Below are 19,981 nucleotides of genomic sequence, written 5' to 3' on the forward strand. Positions count from 1 at the left end.
GCTTGTAACAGCACAGAGGTTGGTGTGGAGGCTTCCCCTGCTTCCGTGCCAACCTCCGTGTATTTACGGCACTGACAGCATGCGCCCGCTCAGCTGATTGGTCAGGGGCCCGAGTGACGGATCTCAGCCGATCAACTATCGATGGCCCATCCTAAGAATGGGCCATCAGTAGTATTCTCCCTGGAAAACCCCTTTAATGAGACTCAGAGAAGGGTGCAGCGGAGCAACAATCACAAAGGGGCCACTGCTGGGGTCATGTGGTATTACACAGTGGCCAATCAGGGGGATCCCAGCACCCGTAGAATAACCTTCACTGTCCCACCATAAGAGGAGGCACCGTGTCCGGTGGATGTATGTCCTGTGTGATTCCGGCGCCTATACAATAACCTCCACTATCCCACCATAAGAAGAGTCACCGCATATGGTGGATATATATCCTGTGTGATACCGGAACCTATACAATAACCTCCACTGTCCCACCATAAGAAGAGTCACCGCATACGGTGGATATATATCCTGTGCGATACGATACCGGCACCCCGTAGAATAACCTCCATAAGAGGAGGCACCATGTCCGGTGGATGTATGTCCTGTGTGATTCCGGCGCCTATACAATAACCTCCACTGTCCCACCATAAGAGGCGGCACCACATACGGTGGATATATATCCTGTGTGATACCGGAACCTATACAATAACCTCCACTGTCCCACCATAACAGGAGGCACCACATACGGTGGATATATATCCTGTGTGATACCGGAACCTATACAATAACCTCCACTGTCCCACCATAACAGGAGGCACCACATACGGTGGATATATATCCTGTGTGATACCGGAACCTATACAATAACCTCCACTATCCCACCATAAGAGGAGGCACCACATACGGTGGATACATATCTGGAGATATACCGGCACCCTACAATAACCTCCACTGTCCCACCATAAGAGGAGGCACCGTGTACGGTGGATGTATATCCTGAGATATACCAGCACCCGTACAATAACCTCCACTGTCCCACCATAAGAGGAGGCACCGTGTATGGTGGATATATATCCTGTGTGATACCGGCACACGTACAATAACATCCACTGTCCCACCATAAGAGGAGACACCATGTACGGTGGATATATATCCTGCGATATACCGGCACCCGTACAATAACCTCCACTGTCCCACCATAAGAGGAGGCACCGTGTATGGTAGATCTATATCCTGTGTGATACCGGCACACATACAATAACATCCACTGTCCCACCATAAGAGGAGGCTCCATGTACAGTGGATATATATCCTGTGCGATACCAGCACCCCGTAGAATAACCTCCACTGTCCCACCATAAGAGGAGGCACCGAGTATGGTGGATATATATCCTGTGTGATACCAAAACCTGTACAATAATCTCCACTGTCCCACCATGAGAGGAGGCACCGTGTATGGTGGATATATATCCTGTGTGATACCAAAACCTGTAAAATAATCTCCACTGTCCCAACATAAGAGGAGGCACCGTGTCCGGTGGATATATATCCTGTGCGATACCGGCATCCCATAGAAAAACCTTCACTATTGGATATACGGTCCAGATGAGAGAATAGGAGCAGCAGAGACAACAACTGCAAAGTGCAAGGAACTGTAAGGAGGAACATTCACCCCCGAAGACCCCAACACTTACCAGACGTCTCTATGTAATAATGGGTGATGGCTTTCCAGTGATACACAAAGTCTTCTTGTAACGGCAGAGAAGGAGCCAACTGAAGAAAAGGAGCGAAACAACGATCAGTGACGGATACGAGCGATCACCCTCTAATCCAACATCACACAGAACACCAGGAGGCCATCCTGCTTCCAACACATCAACATCGAGAACTGACTGATTATAGCCTGGTATATCACATCATATATAGTATATACCATATAATATCCCCCCAACCCGCACCGCTGTCATGAGATATAGTGGTATATATACATCTCTAGTATATAATATTACATCATCTTATGTCTGTCATATTACATTATGGTATATTATACTATCTTGTATATGGTCTAGTATAGTGTGGTATATTATAATGCAGCAGAACACTGTTTGCTGTATATTATATAGTATATGGTGCTATACTGCGGTATATTATATTGTATAACATATTGTATTGTAGTCTAGAATATAATCTTCTATATAGTGCTATATTACAGTATACCAAATTGTCATGTACAGTGTTATATTGCAGCACATTATAGTATTTTATAAACTGTTATATTGAAGTACATTATAGTATTTACCTAAAGTGTTATATTGCAGTACATTATAGTATTTACCTAAAGTGTAATATTGCAGTACATTATAGTATTTACCTAAAGTGTTATATTGCAGTACATTATAGTATTTCATAGTGTTATATTGCAGTATATTATAGTATTTACCTAAAGTGTTATATTGCAGTACATTATAGTATTTCATAAAGTGTTATATTGCAGTATATTATAGTATTTACCTAAAGTGTTATATTGCAGTATATTATAGTATTTACCTAAAGTGTTATATTGCAGTACATTATAGTATTTACCTAAAGTGTTATATTGCAGTATATTATAGTATTTACCTAAAGTGTTATATTGCAGTATATTATAGTATTTACCTAAAGTGTTATATTGCAGTACATTATAGTATTTACCTAAAGTGTTATATTGCAGTATATTATAGTATTTACCTAAAGTGTTATATTGCAGTATATTATAGTATTTACCTAAAGTGTTATATTGCAGTATATTATAGTATTTACCTAAAGTGTTATATTGCAGTATATTATAGTATTTACCTAAAGTGTTATATTGCAGTATATTATAGTATTTACCTAAAGTGTTATATTGCAGTATATTATAGTATTTTATAAAGTGTTATATTGCAGTATATTATAGTATTGTATAGTGTTATATTGCAGTACATTATAGTATTTTATAAAGTGTTATATTGCAGTACATTATAGTATTGTATAGTGTTATATTGCAGTACATTATAGTATTTTATAAAGTGTTATATTGCAGTACATTATAGTATTTTATAAAGTGTTATATTGCAGTACATTATAGTATTTTATAAAGTGCTATATTGCAGTACATTATAGTATTGTATAGTGTTATATTGCAGTACATTATAGTATTGTATAGTGTTATATTGCAGTACATTATAGTATTTTATAAAGTGTTATATTGCAGTACATTATAGTATTGTATAGTGTTATATTGCAGTACATTATAGTATTTTATAAAGTGTTATATTACAGTACATTATAGTATTTCAGTGTTATATTGCAGTACATTATAGTATTTACCTAAAGTGTTATATTGCAGTATATTATAGTATTTACCTAAAGTGTTATATTGCAGTATATTATAGTATTTACCTAAAGTGTTATATTGCAGTATATTATAGTATTTCATAAACTGTTATATTGCAGTACATTATAGTATTTACCTAAAGTGTTATATTGCAGTACATTATAGTATTTCATAGTGTTATATTGCAGTATATTATAGTATTTACCTAAAGTGTTATATTGCAGTATATTATAGTATTTCATAGTGTTATATTGCAGTATATTATAGTATTGTATACAGTTATATTGCAGTATATTATAGTATTTCAAAAAGTGTTATATTGCAGTATATTATAGTATTTCATAAAGTGTTATATTGCAGTATATTATAGTATTTCATAAAGTGTTATATTGCAGTATATTATAGTATTTCATAAAGTGTTATATTGCAGTATATTATAGTATTTACCTAAAGTGTTATATTGCAGTATATTATAGTATTTCATAAAGTGTTATATTGCAGTATATTATAGTATTTACCTAAAGTGTTATATTGCAGTATATTATAGTATTTCATAAAGTGTTATATTGCAGTATATTATAGTATTTCATAAAGTGTTATATTGTAGTATATTATAGTATTTACCTAAAGTGTTATATTGCAGTATATTATAGTATTTCATAAAGTGTTATATTGCAGTATATTATAGTATTTACCTAAAGTGTTATATTGCAGTATATTATAGTATTTCATAAAGTGTTATATTGCAGTATATTATAGTATTTCATAAAGTGTTATATTGCAGTATATTATAGTATTTACCTAAAGTGTTATATTGCAGTATATTATAGTATTTACCTAAAGTGTTATATTGCAGTATATTATAGTATTTCATAAAGTGTTATATTGCAGTACATTATAGTATTTACCTAAAGTGTTATATTGCAGTATATTATAGTATTTACCTAAAGTGTTATATTGCAGTACATTATAGTATTGTATACAGTGTTATATTGCAGTATATTATAGTATTTCATAGTGTTATATTGCAGTATATTATAGTATTTACCTAAAGTGTTATATTGCAGTATATTATAGTATTTCATAAAGTGTTATATTGCAGTATATTATAGTATTTACCTAAAGTGTTATATTGCAGTATATTATAGTATTTCATAGTGTTATATTGCAGTATATTATAGTATTTACCTAAAGTGTTATATTGCAGTATATTATAGTATTTCATAAAGTGTTATATTGCAGTATATTATAGTATTTACCTAAAGTGTTATATTGCAGTATATTATAGTATTTCATAAAGTGTTATATTGCAGTATATTATAGTATTTACCTAAAGTGTTATATTGTAGTATATTATAGTATTTACCTAAAGTGTTATATTGTAGTATATTATAGTATTTACCTAAAGTGTTATATTGCAGTATATTATAGTATTTACCTAAAGTGTTATATTGCAGTATATTATAGTATTTACCTAAAGTGTTATATTGCAGTATATTATAGTATTGTATACAGTGTTATATTGCAGTACATTATAGTATTTACTTAAAGGGGTTGTCTCGCGAAAGCAAGTGGGGTTAAGCACTTCTGTATGGCCATATTAATGCACTTTGTAATATACATCGTGCACTAAATATGAGCCATACAGAAGTTATTCACTTACCTGCTCCGTTGCTGGCGTCCCCGTTGCCATGGCTCCGTCTAACTTCGGTGTCTTCTTGCTTTTTTAGACGCGCTTGCGCAGATCTATCTTCTCCATTCGGCTCGTCTCGGCATCACCAGCATTTTGGCTCCGCCCCCTTGTACGCGTCATCGCGAAGCTCCGCCCCCGTCACATGTGCCGATTCCAGCCTCTGATTGGGGTTGTCTTGTTATAATGTTTTGTGTTGTATACAATGTTTCATTGTGCTGGGAGGTGGGGTGGGGCTGCATACAGTATACAACACTCATACACTATTATAGTATCTCGCACCAGGTGTGTTGTGTTATATATCCTCTATAGAGTATATTCTAGCATCTTGCGCTGGGTTTGTTGTGTTATATATCCTCTATAGAGTATATTAAAAGTATTTTGCACCGGGTGTGTTGTGTAGTGTATAGCGGGTATATTATGTTGTGTATCTCGTACCAGCTGTATTATATTATGTCTTGCCCCGTGTGTGTTGTGTTACAGATCCTCTATATAGTATATTAAAGTATTTTGCACCGGGTACGTTGTGTTCGGGGTGTTGTGTAGCCGTTAGATTATGTTATGTCCCCCGGCCAGTACGTTGTGTTCGGGGTGTTGTGGAGTCGGTACATTATGTTATGTTCACCGGCCGGTACGTTGTGTTCGGGGTGTTGTGGAGCCGGTACGTTGTTATGTTATGTCCCCCGGCTGGTACGTTGTGTTCGGGGTGTAGTGTAGACGGTACATCATGTTATGTTCACCGGCCGGTACGTTGTGTTCGGGGTGTTGTGTAGCCGGTACGTTGTGTTCGGGGTGTTGTGGAGCCGGTAGATTATGGTATGTTCACCGGCCGGTAGGTTGTGCTCGGGGTGTTGTGGAGTCGGTAGATTATGTTATGTTCACCGGCCGGTACGGTGTTGTGGAGCCGATACATTATGTTCGGGGTGTTGTGGAGCCGGTACATTATGTTATGTCCCCCGGCCGGTACGTTGTGTTCAGGGTGTTGTGGAGCCGGTACGTTATGTTATGTCCCCCGGCCGGTACGCTGTGTTCGGGGTGTTGTGTAGCCGGTACATTATGTTATGTTCACCGGCCGGTACATTGTGTTCGGGGTGTTGTGTAGCCGGTACATTATGTTATGTCCTCCGGCCGGTATGTTGTGTTCGGGGTGTTGTGGAGCTGGTACGTTATGTTATGTCCCCCGTCCGGTACGTTGTGTTTGGGGTGTTGTGTAGCCGGTACATTATGTTATGTTCACCGGCCGGTATGTTGTGTTCGGGGTGTTGTGTAGGCGATACATTATGTTCCGTTCACCGGCCGATATGTTGCGTTCAGGGTGTTGTGGAACCGGTATGTTGTGTTCGGGGTGTTGTGTAGCCGGTACGTTGTGTTCGGGGTGTTGTGTAGCCGTTAGATTATGTTATGTCCCCCGGCCGGTACGTTGTGTTCGGGGTGTTGTGGAGTCGGTACATTATGTTATGTTCACCGGCCGGTACGTTGTGTTCGGGGTGTTGTGGAGCCGGTACGTTGTTATGTTATGTCCCCCGGCTGGTACGTTGTGTTCGGGGTGTTGTGGAGTCGGTACATTATGTTATGTTCACCGGCCGGTACGTTGTGTTCGGGGTGTTGTGGAGCCGGTACGTTGTTATGTTATGTCCCCCGGCTGGTACGTTGTGTTCGGGGTGTTGTGGAGCCGGTACATTATGTTATGTCCCCTGGCCGATACGTTGTGTTTGGGGTGTTGTGGAGCCAGTACATTATGTTATGTTCACCGGCCGGTACGTTGTGTTCGGAGTGTTGTGGAGCCGGTACGTTATGTTATGTCCCCCGGCCGGTACGTTGTGTTCGGAGTGTTGTGGAGCCGGTACATTATGTTATGTCCACCAGCCGATACGTTGGGTTCGGGGTGTTGTGGAGCCGGTACATTATGTTATGTCCACCGGCCGGTACGTTGTGTTCGCAGTGTTGTGGAGCCGGTACGTTATGTTATGTCCCCCGGCCGGTACGTTTTGTTTTCGGAGTGTTGTGGAGCCGGTACATTATGTTATGTCCACCGGCCGGTACATTCTGTTCGGGGTGTTGTGGAGCCGGTACGTTGTGTTATGTCCACCGGCCGGTACGTTGGGTTCGGGGTGTTGTGGACCTGGTACGTTATGTTATGTCCTCCGGCCGGTACGTTGTGTTCAGGGTGTTGTGTAGCCGGTACATTATGTTATGTCCTCCGGCCGGTACGTTGGGTTCGGGGTGTTGTGGAGCCGTTATGTTATGTCCTCCGGCCGGTACGTTGTGTTCGGGGTGTTGTGGAGCCGGTACGTTATGTTATGTCCCCCGTCCGGTACGTTGTTTTCAGGGTGTTGTGTAGCCGATACATTATGTTATGTTCACCGGCCGGTACGTTGTGTTCGGGGTGTTGTGTAGCCGGTACATTATTTTATGTCCACCGGAAGGTACGTTGGGTTCGGGGTGTTGTGGAGCCGGTACATTATGCTATGTTCACCAGCCGGTACGTTGTGTTCGGGGTGTTGTGGAGCCGGTAGATTATGTTATGTTCACCGGCCGGTACGTTGTGTTCGGGGTGTTGTGGAGCCGGTAGATTATGTTATGTCCCCCGGCCGGTACGTTGTGTTCGGGGTGTTGTGTAGTCGATACATTATGTTATGTCCCCCGGCCGGTACGTTGTGTTCGGGGTGTTGTGGAGCCGGTACGTTATGTTATGTCCCCCGGCCGGTACGTTGTGTTCAGGGTGTTGTGTAGCCGGTACATCATGCTATGTTCACCAGCCGGTACGTTGTGTTCAGGGTGTTGTGGAGCCGGTAGATTATGTTATGTTCACCGGCCGGTACGTTGGGTTCGGGGTGTTGTGGAGCCGGTACATTATGCTATGTTCACCAGCCGATACGTTGTGTTTGGGGTGTTGTGTAGCTGGTGCATAATGTTATGTTCACCGGCCAGTATGTTGTGTTCGGGGTGTTGTGTAGCCGATACATTATGTTATGTCCCCCGGCCGGTACGTTGTTTTCAGGGTCTTGTGTAGCCGATACATTATGTTATGTCCCCCGGCCGGTACGTTGTGTTCGGGGTGTTGTGGAGCCGTTATGTTATGTCCCCCGGCCGGTACGTTGGGTTCGGGGTGTTGTGGAGCCGGTACATTGTTATGTCCCCCGGCCGGTACGTTGGGTTCGGGGTGTTGTGGAGCCGGTACGTTATGTTATGTTCACGGGCCGGTACGTTGTGTTCGGGGTGTTGTGTAGCCGGTACATTATGTTATGTTCAACGGCCGGTACGTTGTGTTCGGGGTGTTGTGTAGCCGGTACATTATGTTATGTCCACCGCTCGGTACGTTGGGTTCGGGGTGTTGTGCAGCCGTTATGTTATGTTATGTTCACCGGCCGGTTTGTTGTGTTCGGGGTGTTGTGGAGCCAGTACATTATGTTATGTCCCCTGGCCGGTACGTTGGGTTCGGGGTGTTGTGGACCTGGTACGTTATGTTATGTTCACCGGCCGGTACGTTGTGTTCGGGGTGTTGTGGAGCCGGTACGTTATGTTATGTTCCCCGGCCGGTACTTTGTGTTCGGGGTGTTGTGGAGCCGATACGTTATGTTATGTCCCCCGGCCGGTACGTTGTGTTCGGGGTGTTGTGGAGCCGGTACGTTGTGTTATGTCCCCCGGCCGGTACGTTGTGTTCGGGGTGTTGTGGAGCCGGTACGTTGTGTTATGTCCCCCGGCCGGTACGTTGGGTTCGGGGTGTTGTGGACCTGGTACGTTATGTTATGTCCTCCGGCCGGTACGTTGTGTTCGGGGTGTTGTGGAGCCGGTACGTTATGTTCACCGGCCGGTACGTTGTGTTCGGGGTGTTGTGGAGTCGGTACATTATGTTATGTTCACCGGCCGGTACATTGTGTTCGGAGTGTTGTGGATCCGGTATATTATGTTATGTCCCCTGGCCGGTACGTTGTGTTCGGGGTGTTGTGTAGCCAGTACATTATGTTATGTCCACCAGCCGATACGTTGGGTTCGGGGTGTTGTGGAGCCGGTACGTTATGTTATGTCCCCCGGCCGGTACGTTGTGTTCGGAGTGTTGTGGAGCCGGTACATTATGTTATGTCCACCGACCGGTACATTCTGTTCGGGGTGTTGTGTACCCGTACGTTATGTTATGTCCACCGGCCGGTACGTTGTGTTCGGAGTGTTGTGGAGCCGGTACGTTATGTTATGTCCCCCGGCCGGTACGTTGTGTTCGGAGTGTTGTGGAGCCGGTACATTATGTTATGTCCACCGGCCGGTACATTCTGTTCGGGGTGTTGTGGAGCCGGTACATTATGTTATGTCCACCGGCCGGTACGTTGGGTTCGGGGTGTTGTGGACCTGGTACGTTATGTTATGTCCCCCGTCCGATACGTTGTGTTCAGGGTGTTGTGTAGCCGGTACGTTATGTTATGTTCACCGGCCGGTACGTTGGGTTCGGGGTGTTGTGTAGCCGGTACATTATGTTATGTCCACCGGCCGGTACGTTGGGTTCGGGGTGTTGTGGAGCCGTTATGTTATGTCCTCCGGCCGGTACGTTGTGTTCGGGGTGTTGTGGAGCCGGTACGTTATGTTATGTCCCCCGGCCGGTACGTTGTTTTCAGGGTGTTGTGTAGCCGATACATTATGTTATGTTCACCGGCTGGTACGTTGTTTTCAGGGTGTTGTGTAGCCGATACATTATGTTATGTTCACCGGCTGGTACGTTGTTTTCAGGGTGTTGTGTAGCCGGTACATTATTTTATGTCCACCGGCCGGTACGTTGGGTTCGGGGTAGTGTGGAGCCGGTACGTTATGTTATGTCCCCCGGCCGGTACGTTGTGTTCAGGGTGTTGTGGAGCCGGTACGTTATGTTATGTCCCCCGGCCGGTACGTTGTGTTCAGGGTGTTGTGTAGCCGGTACATCATGCTATGTTCACCAGCCGGTACGTTGTGTTCGGGGTGTTGTGGAGCCGGTAGATTATGTTATGTTCACCGGCCGGTACGTTGGGTTCGGGGTGTTGTGGAGCCGGTACATTATTTTATGTCCACCGGCCGGTACGTTGTGTTCGGAGTGTTGTGGAGCCGGTACATTATTTTATGTCCCCCGGCCGGTACGTTGTGTTCGGGGTGTTGTGGAGCCGGTACATTATGTTATGTCCCCTGGCCGGTACGTTGGGTTCGGGGTGTTGTGGAGTCGGTACATTATGTTATGTCCCCCGGCCGGTACGTTGTGTTGGGGGTGTTGTGGAGCCGGTACGTTATGTTATGTCCCCCGGCCGGTACGTTGTGTTCGGGGTGTTGTGGAGCCGGTAGATTATGTTATGTTCACCAGCCGGTACGTTGTGTTCGGGGTGTTGTGGAGCCGGTGCATAATGTTATGTTCACCGGCCAGTATGTTGTGTTCGGGGTGTTGTGTAGCCGATACATTATGTTATGTCCCCCGGCCGGTACGTTGTTTTCAGGGTCTTGTGTAGCCGATACATTATGTTATGTCCCCCGGCCGGTACGTTGGGTTCGGGGTGTTGTGGAGCCGGTACGTTATGTTATGTTCACCGGCCGGTACGTTGTGTTCGGGGTGTTGTGGAGCCGGTACGTTATGTTATGTCCACCGCTCGGTACGTTGTGTTCGGGGTGTTGTGGAGCCGGTACATTATGTTATGTTCACCGGCCGGTACGTTGTGTTCGGGGTGTTGTGGAGCAGGTACATTATTTTATGTTCAACGGCCGGTACGTTGTGTTCGGGGTGTTGTGTAGCCGGTACATTATGTTATGTCCACCTGCCGGTTCGTTGGGTTCGGGGTGTTGTGGAGCCGTTATGTTATGTTATGTCCCCGGCCGGTACGTTATGTTCGGGGTGTTGTGGAGCCGGTACATTATGTTATGTCCCCCGGCCGGTACGTTGTGTTCGGGGTGTTGTGGAGCCAGTACGTTATGTTATGTCCCCTGGCCGGTACGTTGTGTTCGGGGTGTTGTGGAGCCGTTATGTTATGTTATGTCCCCCGGCCGGTACGTTATGTTCGGGGTGTTGTGGAGCCGGTACATTATGTTATGTCCCCCGGCCGGTACGTTGTGTTCGGGGTGTTGTGGAGCCGGTACATTATGTTATGTCCCCCGGCCGGTACGTTGTGTTCGGGGTGTTGTGGAGCCAGTACATTATGTTATGTCCCCCGGCCGGTACGTTGTGTTCGGGGTGTTGTGGAGCCGGTACGTTGTGTTATCTCCCCCGGCCGGTACGTTGTGTTCGGGGTGTTGTGGAGCCGGTACGTTATGTTATGTCCACCGGCCGGTACGTTGTGTTCGGGGTGTTGTGGAGCAGGTACGTTATGTTATGTCCACCGGCCGGTACGTTGTGTTCGGGGTGTTGTGGAGCCGGTACGTTGTGTTCGGGGTGTTGTGGAGCAGGTACGTTATGTTATGTCCACCGGCCGGTACGTTGTGTTCGGGGTGTTGTGGAGTCGGTATGTCATGTTATGTCCCCCGGCCGGTACGTTCTGTTCGGGGTGTTGTGTAGCCGGTACATTATGTTATGTCCCCCGGCCGGTACGTTGTGTTCGGGGTGTTGTGGAGTCGGTATGTCATGTTATGTCCCCCGGCCGGTACGTTCTGTTCGGAGTGTTGTGTAGCCGGTACATTATGTTATGTCCCCCGGCCGGTACGTTGTGTTCGGGGTGTTGTGGAGTCGGTATGTCATGTTATGTCCCCCGGCCGGTACGTTCTGTTCGGGGTGTTGTGTAGCCGGTACATTATGTTATGTCCCCCGGCCGGTACGTTGTGTTCGGGGTGTTGTGGAGTCGGTATGTCATGTTATGTCCCCCGGCCGGTACGTTCTGTTCGGAGTGTTGTGTAGCCGGTACATTATGTTATGTCCCCCGGCCGGTACGTTGTGTTCGGGGTGTTGTGGAGCCGGTACGTTATGTTATGTCCCCCGGCCGGTACGTTCTGTTCGGGGTGTTGTGTAGCCGGTACATTATGTTATGTCCCCCGGCCGGTACGTTGTGTTCGGGGTGTTGTGGAGTCGGTATGTCATGTTATGTCCCCCGGCCGGTACGTTCTGTTCGGGGTGTTGTGTAGCCGGTACATTATGTTATGTCCCCCGGCCGGTACGTTGTGTTCGGGGTGTTGTGGAGTCGGTATGTCATGTTATGTCCCCCGGCCGGTACGTTCTGTTCGGAGTGTTGTGTAGCCGGTACATTATGTTATGTCCCCCGGCCGGTACGTTGTGTTCGGGGTGTTGTGGAGCCGGTACGTTATGTTATGTCCCCCGGCCGGTACGTTGTGTTCGGGGTGTTGTGGAGCCGGTACGTTATGTTATGTCCCCCGGCCGGTACGTTCTGTTCGGGGTGTTGTGTAGCCGGTACATTATGTTATGTCCCCCGGCCGGTACGTTGTGTTCGGGGTGTTGTGGAGTCGGTATGTCATGTTATGTCCCCCGGCCGGTACGTTCTGTTCGGGGTGTTGTGTAGCCGGTACATTATGTTATGTCCCCCGGCCGGTACGTTGTGTTCGGGGTGTTGTGGAGCCGGTACGTTATGTTATGTCCCCCGGCCGGTACGTTCTGTTCGGGGTGTTGTGGAGCCGGTACGTTATGTTATGTCCCCCGGCTGTTCGTTGTGTTCGGGGTGTTGTGTACCCGTACGTTATGTTATGTCCCCCGGCTGTTCATTGTGTTCTGCTCGGTTTCCAGCCGCTGACTAGGAAGCAGCTGACTTCAGTTCCGGCCACATCATCCCTCATTGTCGCCCCCTGGGCGTCTCCCTTCCTGCCGGGAGTCGTGCTCTGATCCCGGGCCCCGCCTCAGGAGAGTCCCCGGCCTGCGGCCTAGCTGCCCGGAGGCTTCGGCGGAGCCCCGGGCTGGAGTCACGGCCGCCGCTCACTCACCGCCTCCACCGCCTGCTGCAGGATGGACGTGATCTTCGAGAACATCTTCTCCCGCTTCTGCTGCAGCTTCTCCCGGGAAGACCTGGAGAAATCCGAGAGCTTCTGCCGGCGCCGCTCCAGAGTGCAAACCCGACGGACACACAACACTACACACCGGGGGAGACGGCTACACTACACACCGGGGAGACACGACACCGGGGACACACTGCTGCCCCTGCCGGCCGCGGACACTACTACACCGCACACTGCTGCCCCTGCCGGCCGCGGACACTACTACACCGCACACACACTGCTGCCCCTGCCGGCCGCCGACACTACTACACCGCACACTGCTGCCCCTGCCGGCTGCCGACACTACTACACTACACACTGCTGCCCCTGCCGGCCGCGGACACTACTACACCGCACACTGCTGCCCCTGCCGGCTGCGGACACTACTGCACCGCACACACACTGCTGCCCCTGCCGGCCGCGGACACCACTGCACCGCACAGACACTGCTGCCCCTGCCGGCCGCCGACACTACTACACCGCACACACACTGCTGCCCCTGCCGGCCGTGGACACTACTACACCGCACACACACTGCTGCCCCTGCCGGCCGCCGACACTACTACACTGCACACTGCTGCCCCTGCCGGCCGCGGACACTACTACACCGCACACACACACTGCTGCCCCTGCCGGCCGCGGACACTACTACACTGCACACTGCTGCCCCTGCCGGCCGCGGACACTACTACACCGCACACACACTGCTGCCCCTGCCGGCCGCCGACACTACTACACCGCACACTGCTGCCCCTACCGGCCGCGGACACTACTACACTGCACACTGCTGCCCCTGCCGGCCGCCGACACTACTACACCGCACACACACTGCTGCCCCTGCCGGCCGCGGACACTACTACACCGCACACACACTGCTGCCCCTGCCGGCCGCCAACACTACTACACCGGGGAGACACGACACCGGGGACACACTGCTGCCCCTGCCAGCCGCGGACACTACTACACCGCACACACACTGCTGCCCCTGCCGGCCGCCGACACTACTACACCACACACACTGCTGCCCCTGCCGGCCGCGGACACTACTACACCGCACACACTGCTGCCCCCGCCGGCCGCCGACACTACTACACCGCACACACACTGCTGCCCCTGCCGGCATCGGGCACTACCGCAGTGCACACACACACTGCTGCCCCTGCCGGCCGCTGACACTAGTACACCGCACACACACTGCTGCCCCTGCCGGCCGCTGACACTAGTACACCGCACACACACTGCTGCCCCTGCCGGCCACGGACACTACTACACCGCACACTGCTGCCCCTGCCGGCCGCGGACACTACTTCACCGCACACACACTGCTGCCCCTGCCGGCCGCCGACACTACTACACCGCACACACACTGCTGCCCCTGCCGGCCGCGGACACTACTACACCGCACACACACTGCTGCCCCTGCCGGCCGCCGACACTACTACACCACACACACTGCTGCCCCTGCCGGCCGCGGACACTACTACACCGCACACACTGCTGCCCCCGCCGGCCGCCGACACTACTACACCGCACACACACTGCTGCCCCTGCCGGCTGCAGACAGTACTACACCACACACACACACTGCTGCCCCTGCCGGCCGTGGACACTACTGCACCGCACACACACATACACTGCTGCCCCTGCCGGCCGCGGACACTACTACACCACACACATACACTGCTGCCCATGCCGGCCGCCGACACTACTACACCACACACATACACTGCTGCCCCTGCCGGCCGCGGACACTACTACACCACACACATACACTGCTGCCCATGCCGGCCGCCGACACTACTACACCACACACATACACTGCTGCCCCTGCCGGCCGCGGACACTACTACACCGCACACACACACTGCTTCCCCTGCCGTCCGCGGACACTACTACACCGCACACACACTGCTGCCCCTGCCGGCCGAGGACACTACTACACCACACACATACACTGCTGCCCCTGCCGGCCGCGGACACTACTACACCGCACAAACACACTGCTTCCCCTGCCGTCCGCGGACACTACTACACCGCACACACACACTGCTGCCCCTGCCGGCCGCCGACACTACTACACCGCACACACACACTGCTTCCCCTGCCGGCCGCCGACACTACTACACCGCACACATACACCGCTGCCCCTGCCGGCCGCCGACACTACTACACCGCACACACACGCTGCTGCCCCTGCCGGCCGCCGACACTACTACACCGCACACATACACCGCTGCCCCTGCCGGCCGCCGACACTACTACACCGCACACACACGCTGCTGCCCCTGCCGGCCGCCGACACTACTACACCGCACACATACACCGCTGCCCCTGCCGGCCGCAGACACAACTGCACACTGCTGCCCCTGCCGGCCGCAGACACAACTGCACACTGCTGCCCCTGCCGGCCGCAGACACAACTGCACACTGCTGCCCCTGCCGGCCGCAGACACAACTGCACACTGCTGCCCCTGCCGGCCGCAGACACAACTGCACACTGCTGCCCCTGCCGGCCGCAGACACAACTGCACACTGCTGCCCCTGCCGGCCGCAGACACAACTGCACACTGCTGCCCCTGCCGGCCGCAGACACAACTGCACACTGCTGCCCCTGCCGGCCGCAGACACAACTGCACACTGCTGCCCCTGCCGGCCGCAGACACAACTGCACACTGCTGCCCCTGCCGGCCGCAGACACAACTGCACACTGCTGCCCCTGCCGGCCGCAGACACAACTGCACACTGCTGCCCCTGCCGGCCGCAGACACAACTGCACACTGCTGCCCCTGCCGGCCGCAGACACAACTGCACACTGCTGCCCCTGCCGGCCGCAGACACAACTGCACACTGCTGCCCCTGCCGGCCGCAGACACAACTGCACACTGCTGCCCCTGCCGGCCGCAGACACAACTGCACACTGCTGCCCCTGCCGGCCGCAGACACAACTGCACACTGCTGCCCCTGCCGGCCGCAGACACAACTGCACACTGCTGCCCCTGCCGGCCGCAGACAGAACTGCACACTGCTGCCCCTGCCGGCCGCAGACACAACTGCACACTGCTGCCCCTGCCGGCCGCAGACACAACTGCACACTGCTGCCCCTGCCGGCCGCAGACACAACTGCACACTGCTGCCCCTGCCGGCCGCAGACACAACTGCACACTGCTGCCCCTGCCTTCTGCGGCCACAACACACACCCACAGAGCACCGAGAGTGCACACTGCTGCCCCCACACACTGCACACACAACTACACTACATGGTCGCAACGACAACACGAAACCGTGAATCGGAGCAAATACACAATGGCAAACTGCGGACTGCAGCCCGGGCATTATAGCTATTTTATTGTCACTTCATAGACTGTAGTACTACACACTGGTTTATCATCTCATATACAGCACTACACACCTGGTGTCTCCTCATATACAGCACTACACACCTGGTGTCACCTCATATACAGCACTATACGGGGTGTCACCTCATATACAGCACTACACACCTGGTGTCACCTCATATACAGCACTACACACTGGTTTATCATCTCATATACAGCACTGCACACCTGGTGTCACCTCATATACAGCACTACACACCTGGTGTCACCTCATATACAGCACTATACGGGGTGTCACCTCATATACAGCACTACACACCTGGTGTCACCTCATATACAACACAATACACCTGGTGTCACCTCATATACAGCACTACACACCTGGTGTCTCCTCATATACAGCACTACACACTGGTTTATCATCTCATATACAGCACTGCACACCTGGTGTCACCTCATATACAGCACTACACACCTGGTGTCACCTCATATACAGCACTATACGGGGTGTCACCTCATATACAGCACTACACACCTGGTGTCACCTCATATACAACACAATACACCTGGTGTCACCTCATATACAGCACTACACACCTGGTGTCACCTCATATACAGCACTACACACCTGGTGTCACCTCATATACAGCACTACACACTGGTTTATCATCTCATATACAGCACTGCACACCTGGTGTCACCTCATATACAGCACTACACACCTGGTGTCACCTCATATACAGCACTACACACCTGGTGTCACCTCATATACAGCACTATACGGGGTGTCACCTCATATACAGCACTACACACCTGGTGTCACCTCATATACAGCACTACACACCTGGTGTCACCTCATATACAGCACTACACACCTGGTGTCACCTCATACACAGCACTACACACCTGGTGTCACCTCATATACAGCACTGCACACCTGGTGTCACCTCATATACACCACTGCACACCTGGTGTCACCTCATATACACCACTACACACCTGGTGTCACCTCATATACAGCACTACACACCTGGTATCACCTCATATACAGCACTACACACCTGGTGTCACCTCATATACAGCACTACACACCTGGTGTCACCTCATATACAGCACTGCACACCTGGTGTCACCTCATATACAGCACTACACACCTGGTGTCACCTCATATACAGCACTACACACTGGTTTATCATCTCATATACAGCACTGCACACCTGGTGTCACCTCATATACAGCACTACACACCTGGTGTCACCTCATATACAGCACTACACACCTGGTGTCACCTCATATACAGCACTACACACCTGGTGTCACCTCATATACAGCACTGCACACCTGGTGTCACCTCATATACAGCACTGCACACCTGGTGTCACCTCATATACAGCACTACACACCTGGTGTCACCTCATATACAGCACTACACACCTGGTGTCTCCTCATATACAGCACTACACACCTGGTGTCACCTCATATACAGCACTACACACCTGGTGTCACCTCATATACAGCACTACACACCTGGTGTCTCCTCATATACAGCACTACACACCTGGTATCACCTCATATACAGCACTACACACCTGGTGTCTCCTCATATACAGCACTACACACCTGGTGTCACCTCATACACAGCACTACACACCTGGTGTCACCTCATATACAGCACTACACACCTGGTGTCACCTCATCTACAGCGCTGCACACCTGGTGTCACCTCATCTACAGCACTACACACCTGGTGTCACCTCATATACAGCACTGCACACCTGGTGTCACCTCATATACAACACTACACACCTGGTGTCACCTCATATACAGCACTACACACCTGGTGTCACCTCATATACAGCGCTACACACCTGGTGTCACCTCATCTACAGCGCTGCACACCTGGTGTCACCTCATCTACAGCACTACACACCTGGTGTCACCTCATATACAGCACTACACACCTGGTGTCACCTCATATACAGCACTACACACCTGGTGTCACCTCATATACACCACTACACACCTGGTGTCACCTCATATACACCACTACACACCTGGTGTCACCTCATACACAGCACTACACACCTGGTGTCACCTCATATACAGCACTACACACCTGGTGTCTCCTCATATACAGCACTGCACACCTGGTGTCACCTCATATACAGCACTACACAGCTGGTGTCACCTCATATACACCACTACACACCTGGTGTCTCCTCATATACAGCACTACACACCTGGTGTCTCCTCATATACAGCACTGCACACCTGGTGTCACCTCATATACAGCACTACACACCTGGTTTTACCTCATATACAGCACTACACACCTGGTGTCTCCTCATATACAACACTATACACCTGGTGTCACCTCATATACAGCGCTACACACCTGGTGTCACCTCATATACAGCGCTACACACCTGGTGTCACCTCATATACAGCACTATACACCTGGCGTCTCCTCATATACAGCACTATACAGCTGGTGTCACCTCATATACAGCACTACACACCTGGTGTCACCTCATATACAGCACTATACACCTGGTGTCACCTCATATACAGCACTACACACCTGGTGTCACCTCATATACAGCACTACATACCTGGTGTCACCTCATATACAGCACTACACACCTGGTGTCACCTCATATACAGCACTACACACCTGGTGTCACCTCATATACAGCACTACACACCTGGTGTCACCTCATATACAGCACTACACACCTGGTGTCACCTCATATACAGCACTACACACCTGGTGTCACCTCATACACAGCACTACACACCTGGTGTCACCTCATACACAGCACTACACACCTGGTGTCTCCTCATATACAGCACTACACACCTGGTGTCACCTCATATACAGCACTATACGGGGTGTCACCTCATATACAGCACTATACACCTGGTGTCTCCTCATATACAGCACTACACACCTGGTGTCACCTCATATACAGCACTACACACCTGGTGTCACCTCATACACAGCACTACACACCTGGTGTCACCTCATATACAGCACTTCACACCTGGTGTCACCTCATATACAGCACTACACACCTGGTGTCACCTCATATACAGCACTACACACCTGGTGTCACCTCATATACAGCACTATACACCTGGTGTCTCCTCATATACAGCACTACACACCTGGTGTCACCTCATATACAGCACTACACACCTGGTGTCACCTCATATACAGCACTACACACCTGGTGTCACCTCATATACAGCACTACATACCTGGTGTCACCTCATATACAGCACTGCACACCTGGTGTCACCTCATATACAGCACTACACACCTGGTGTCACCTCATATACAGCACTACACACCTGGTGTCACCTCATATACAGCACTGCACACCTGGTGTCACCTCATATACAGCACTACACACCTGGTGTCACCTCATATACAGCACTACACACCTGGTGTCACCTCATATACAGCACTACACACCTGGTGTCACCTCATATACAACACTACACACCTGGTGTCACCTCACATACAGCACTACACACCTGGTGTCACCTCATACACAGCACTACACACCTGGTGTCACCTCATACACAGCACTACACACCTGGTGTCACCTCATACACAGCACTACACACCTGGTGTCACCTCATACACAGCACTACACACCTGGTGTCACCTCATATACAGCACTACACACCTGG

General features: G+C 49.9%; 2 protein-coding genes across 2 annotated transcripts in view; one reads left to right on the forward strand and one right to left on the reverse strand.

Moving 5' to 3' along the window:
- Positions 1 to 13,136, reverse strand: part of FHIP2A (FHF complex subunit HOOK interacting protein 2A) — a 40,270-nt gene extending 27,134 nt beyond the window's left edge. The window contains exons 1-2 of the mRNA XM_066601401.1: positions 12,897 to 13,136; positions 1,683 to 1,761 (exon numbers count right to left, since the gene is read on the reverse strand). Coding sequence (XP_066457498.1) covers positions 1,683 to 1,761; positions 12,897 to 12,941 — 124 coding nt within the window. The 5' untranslated portion in view covers positions 12,942 to 13,136. The remainder of the gene's footprint in view (positions 1 to 1,682; positions 1,762 to 12,896) is intronic.
- ABLIM1 (actin binding LIM protein 1) overlaps positions 1 to 19,981 on the forward strand; it is a 509,502-nt gene that overhangs the window by 271,512 nt on the left and 218,009 nt on the right. The gene's annotated exons all lie outside the window — the stretch shown is intronic.

Source organism: Eleutherodactylus coqui, chromosome 4 (assembly GCF_035609145.1).
Source record: "Eleutherodactylus coqui strain aEleCoq1 chromosome 4, aEleCoq1.hap1, whole genome shotgun sequence".
NCBI classification, from domain to species: Eukaryota; Metazoa; Chordata; class Amphibia; order Anura; family Eleutherodactylidae; genus Eleutherodactylus; species Eleutherodactylus coqui.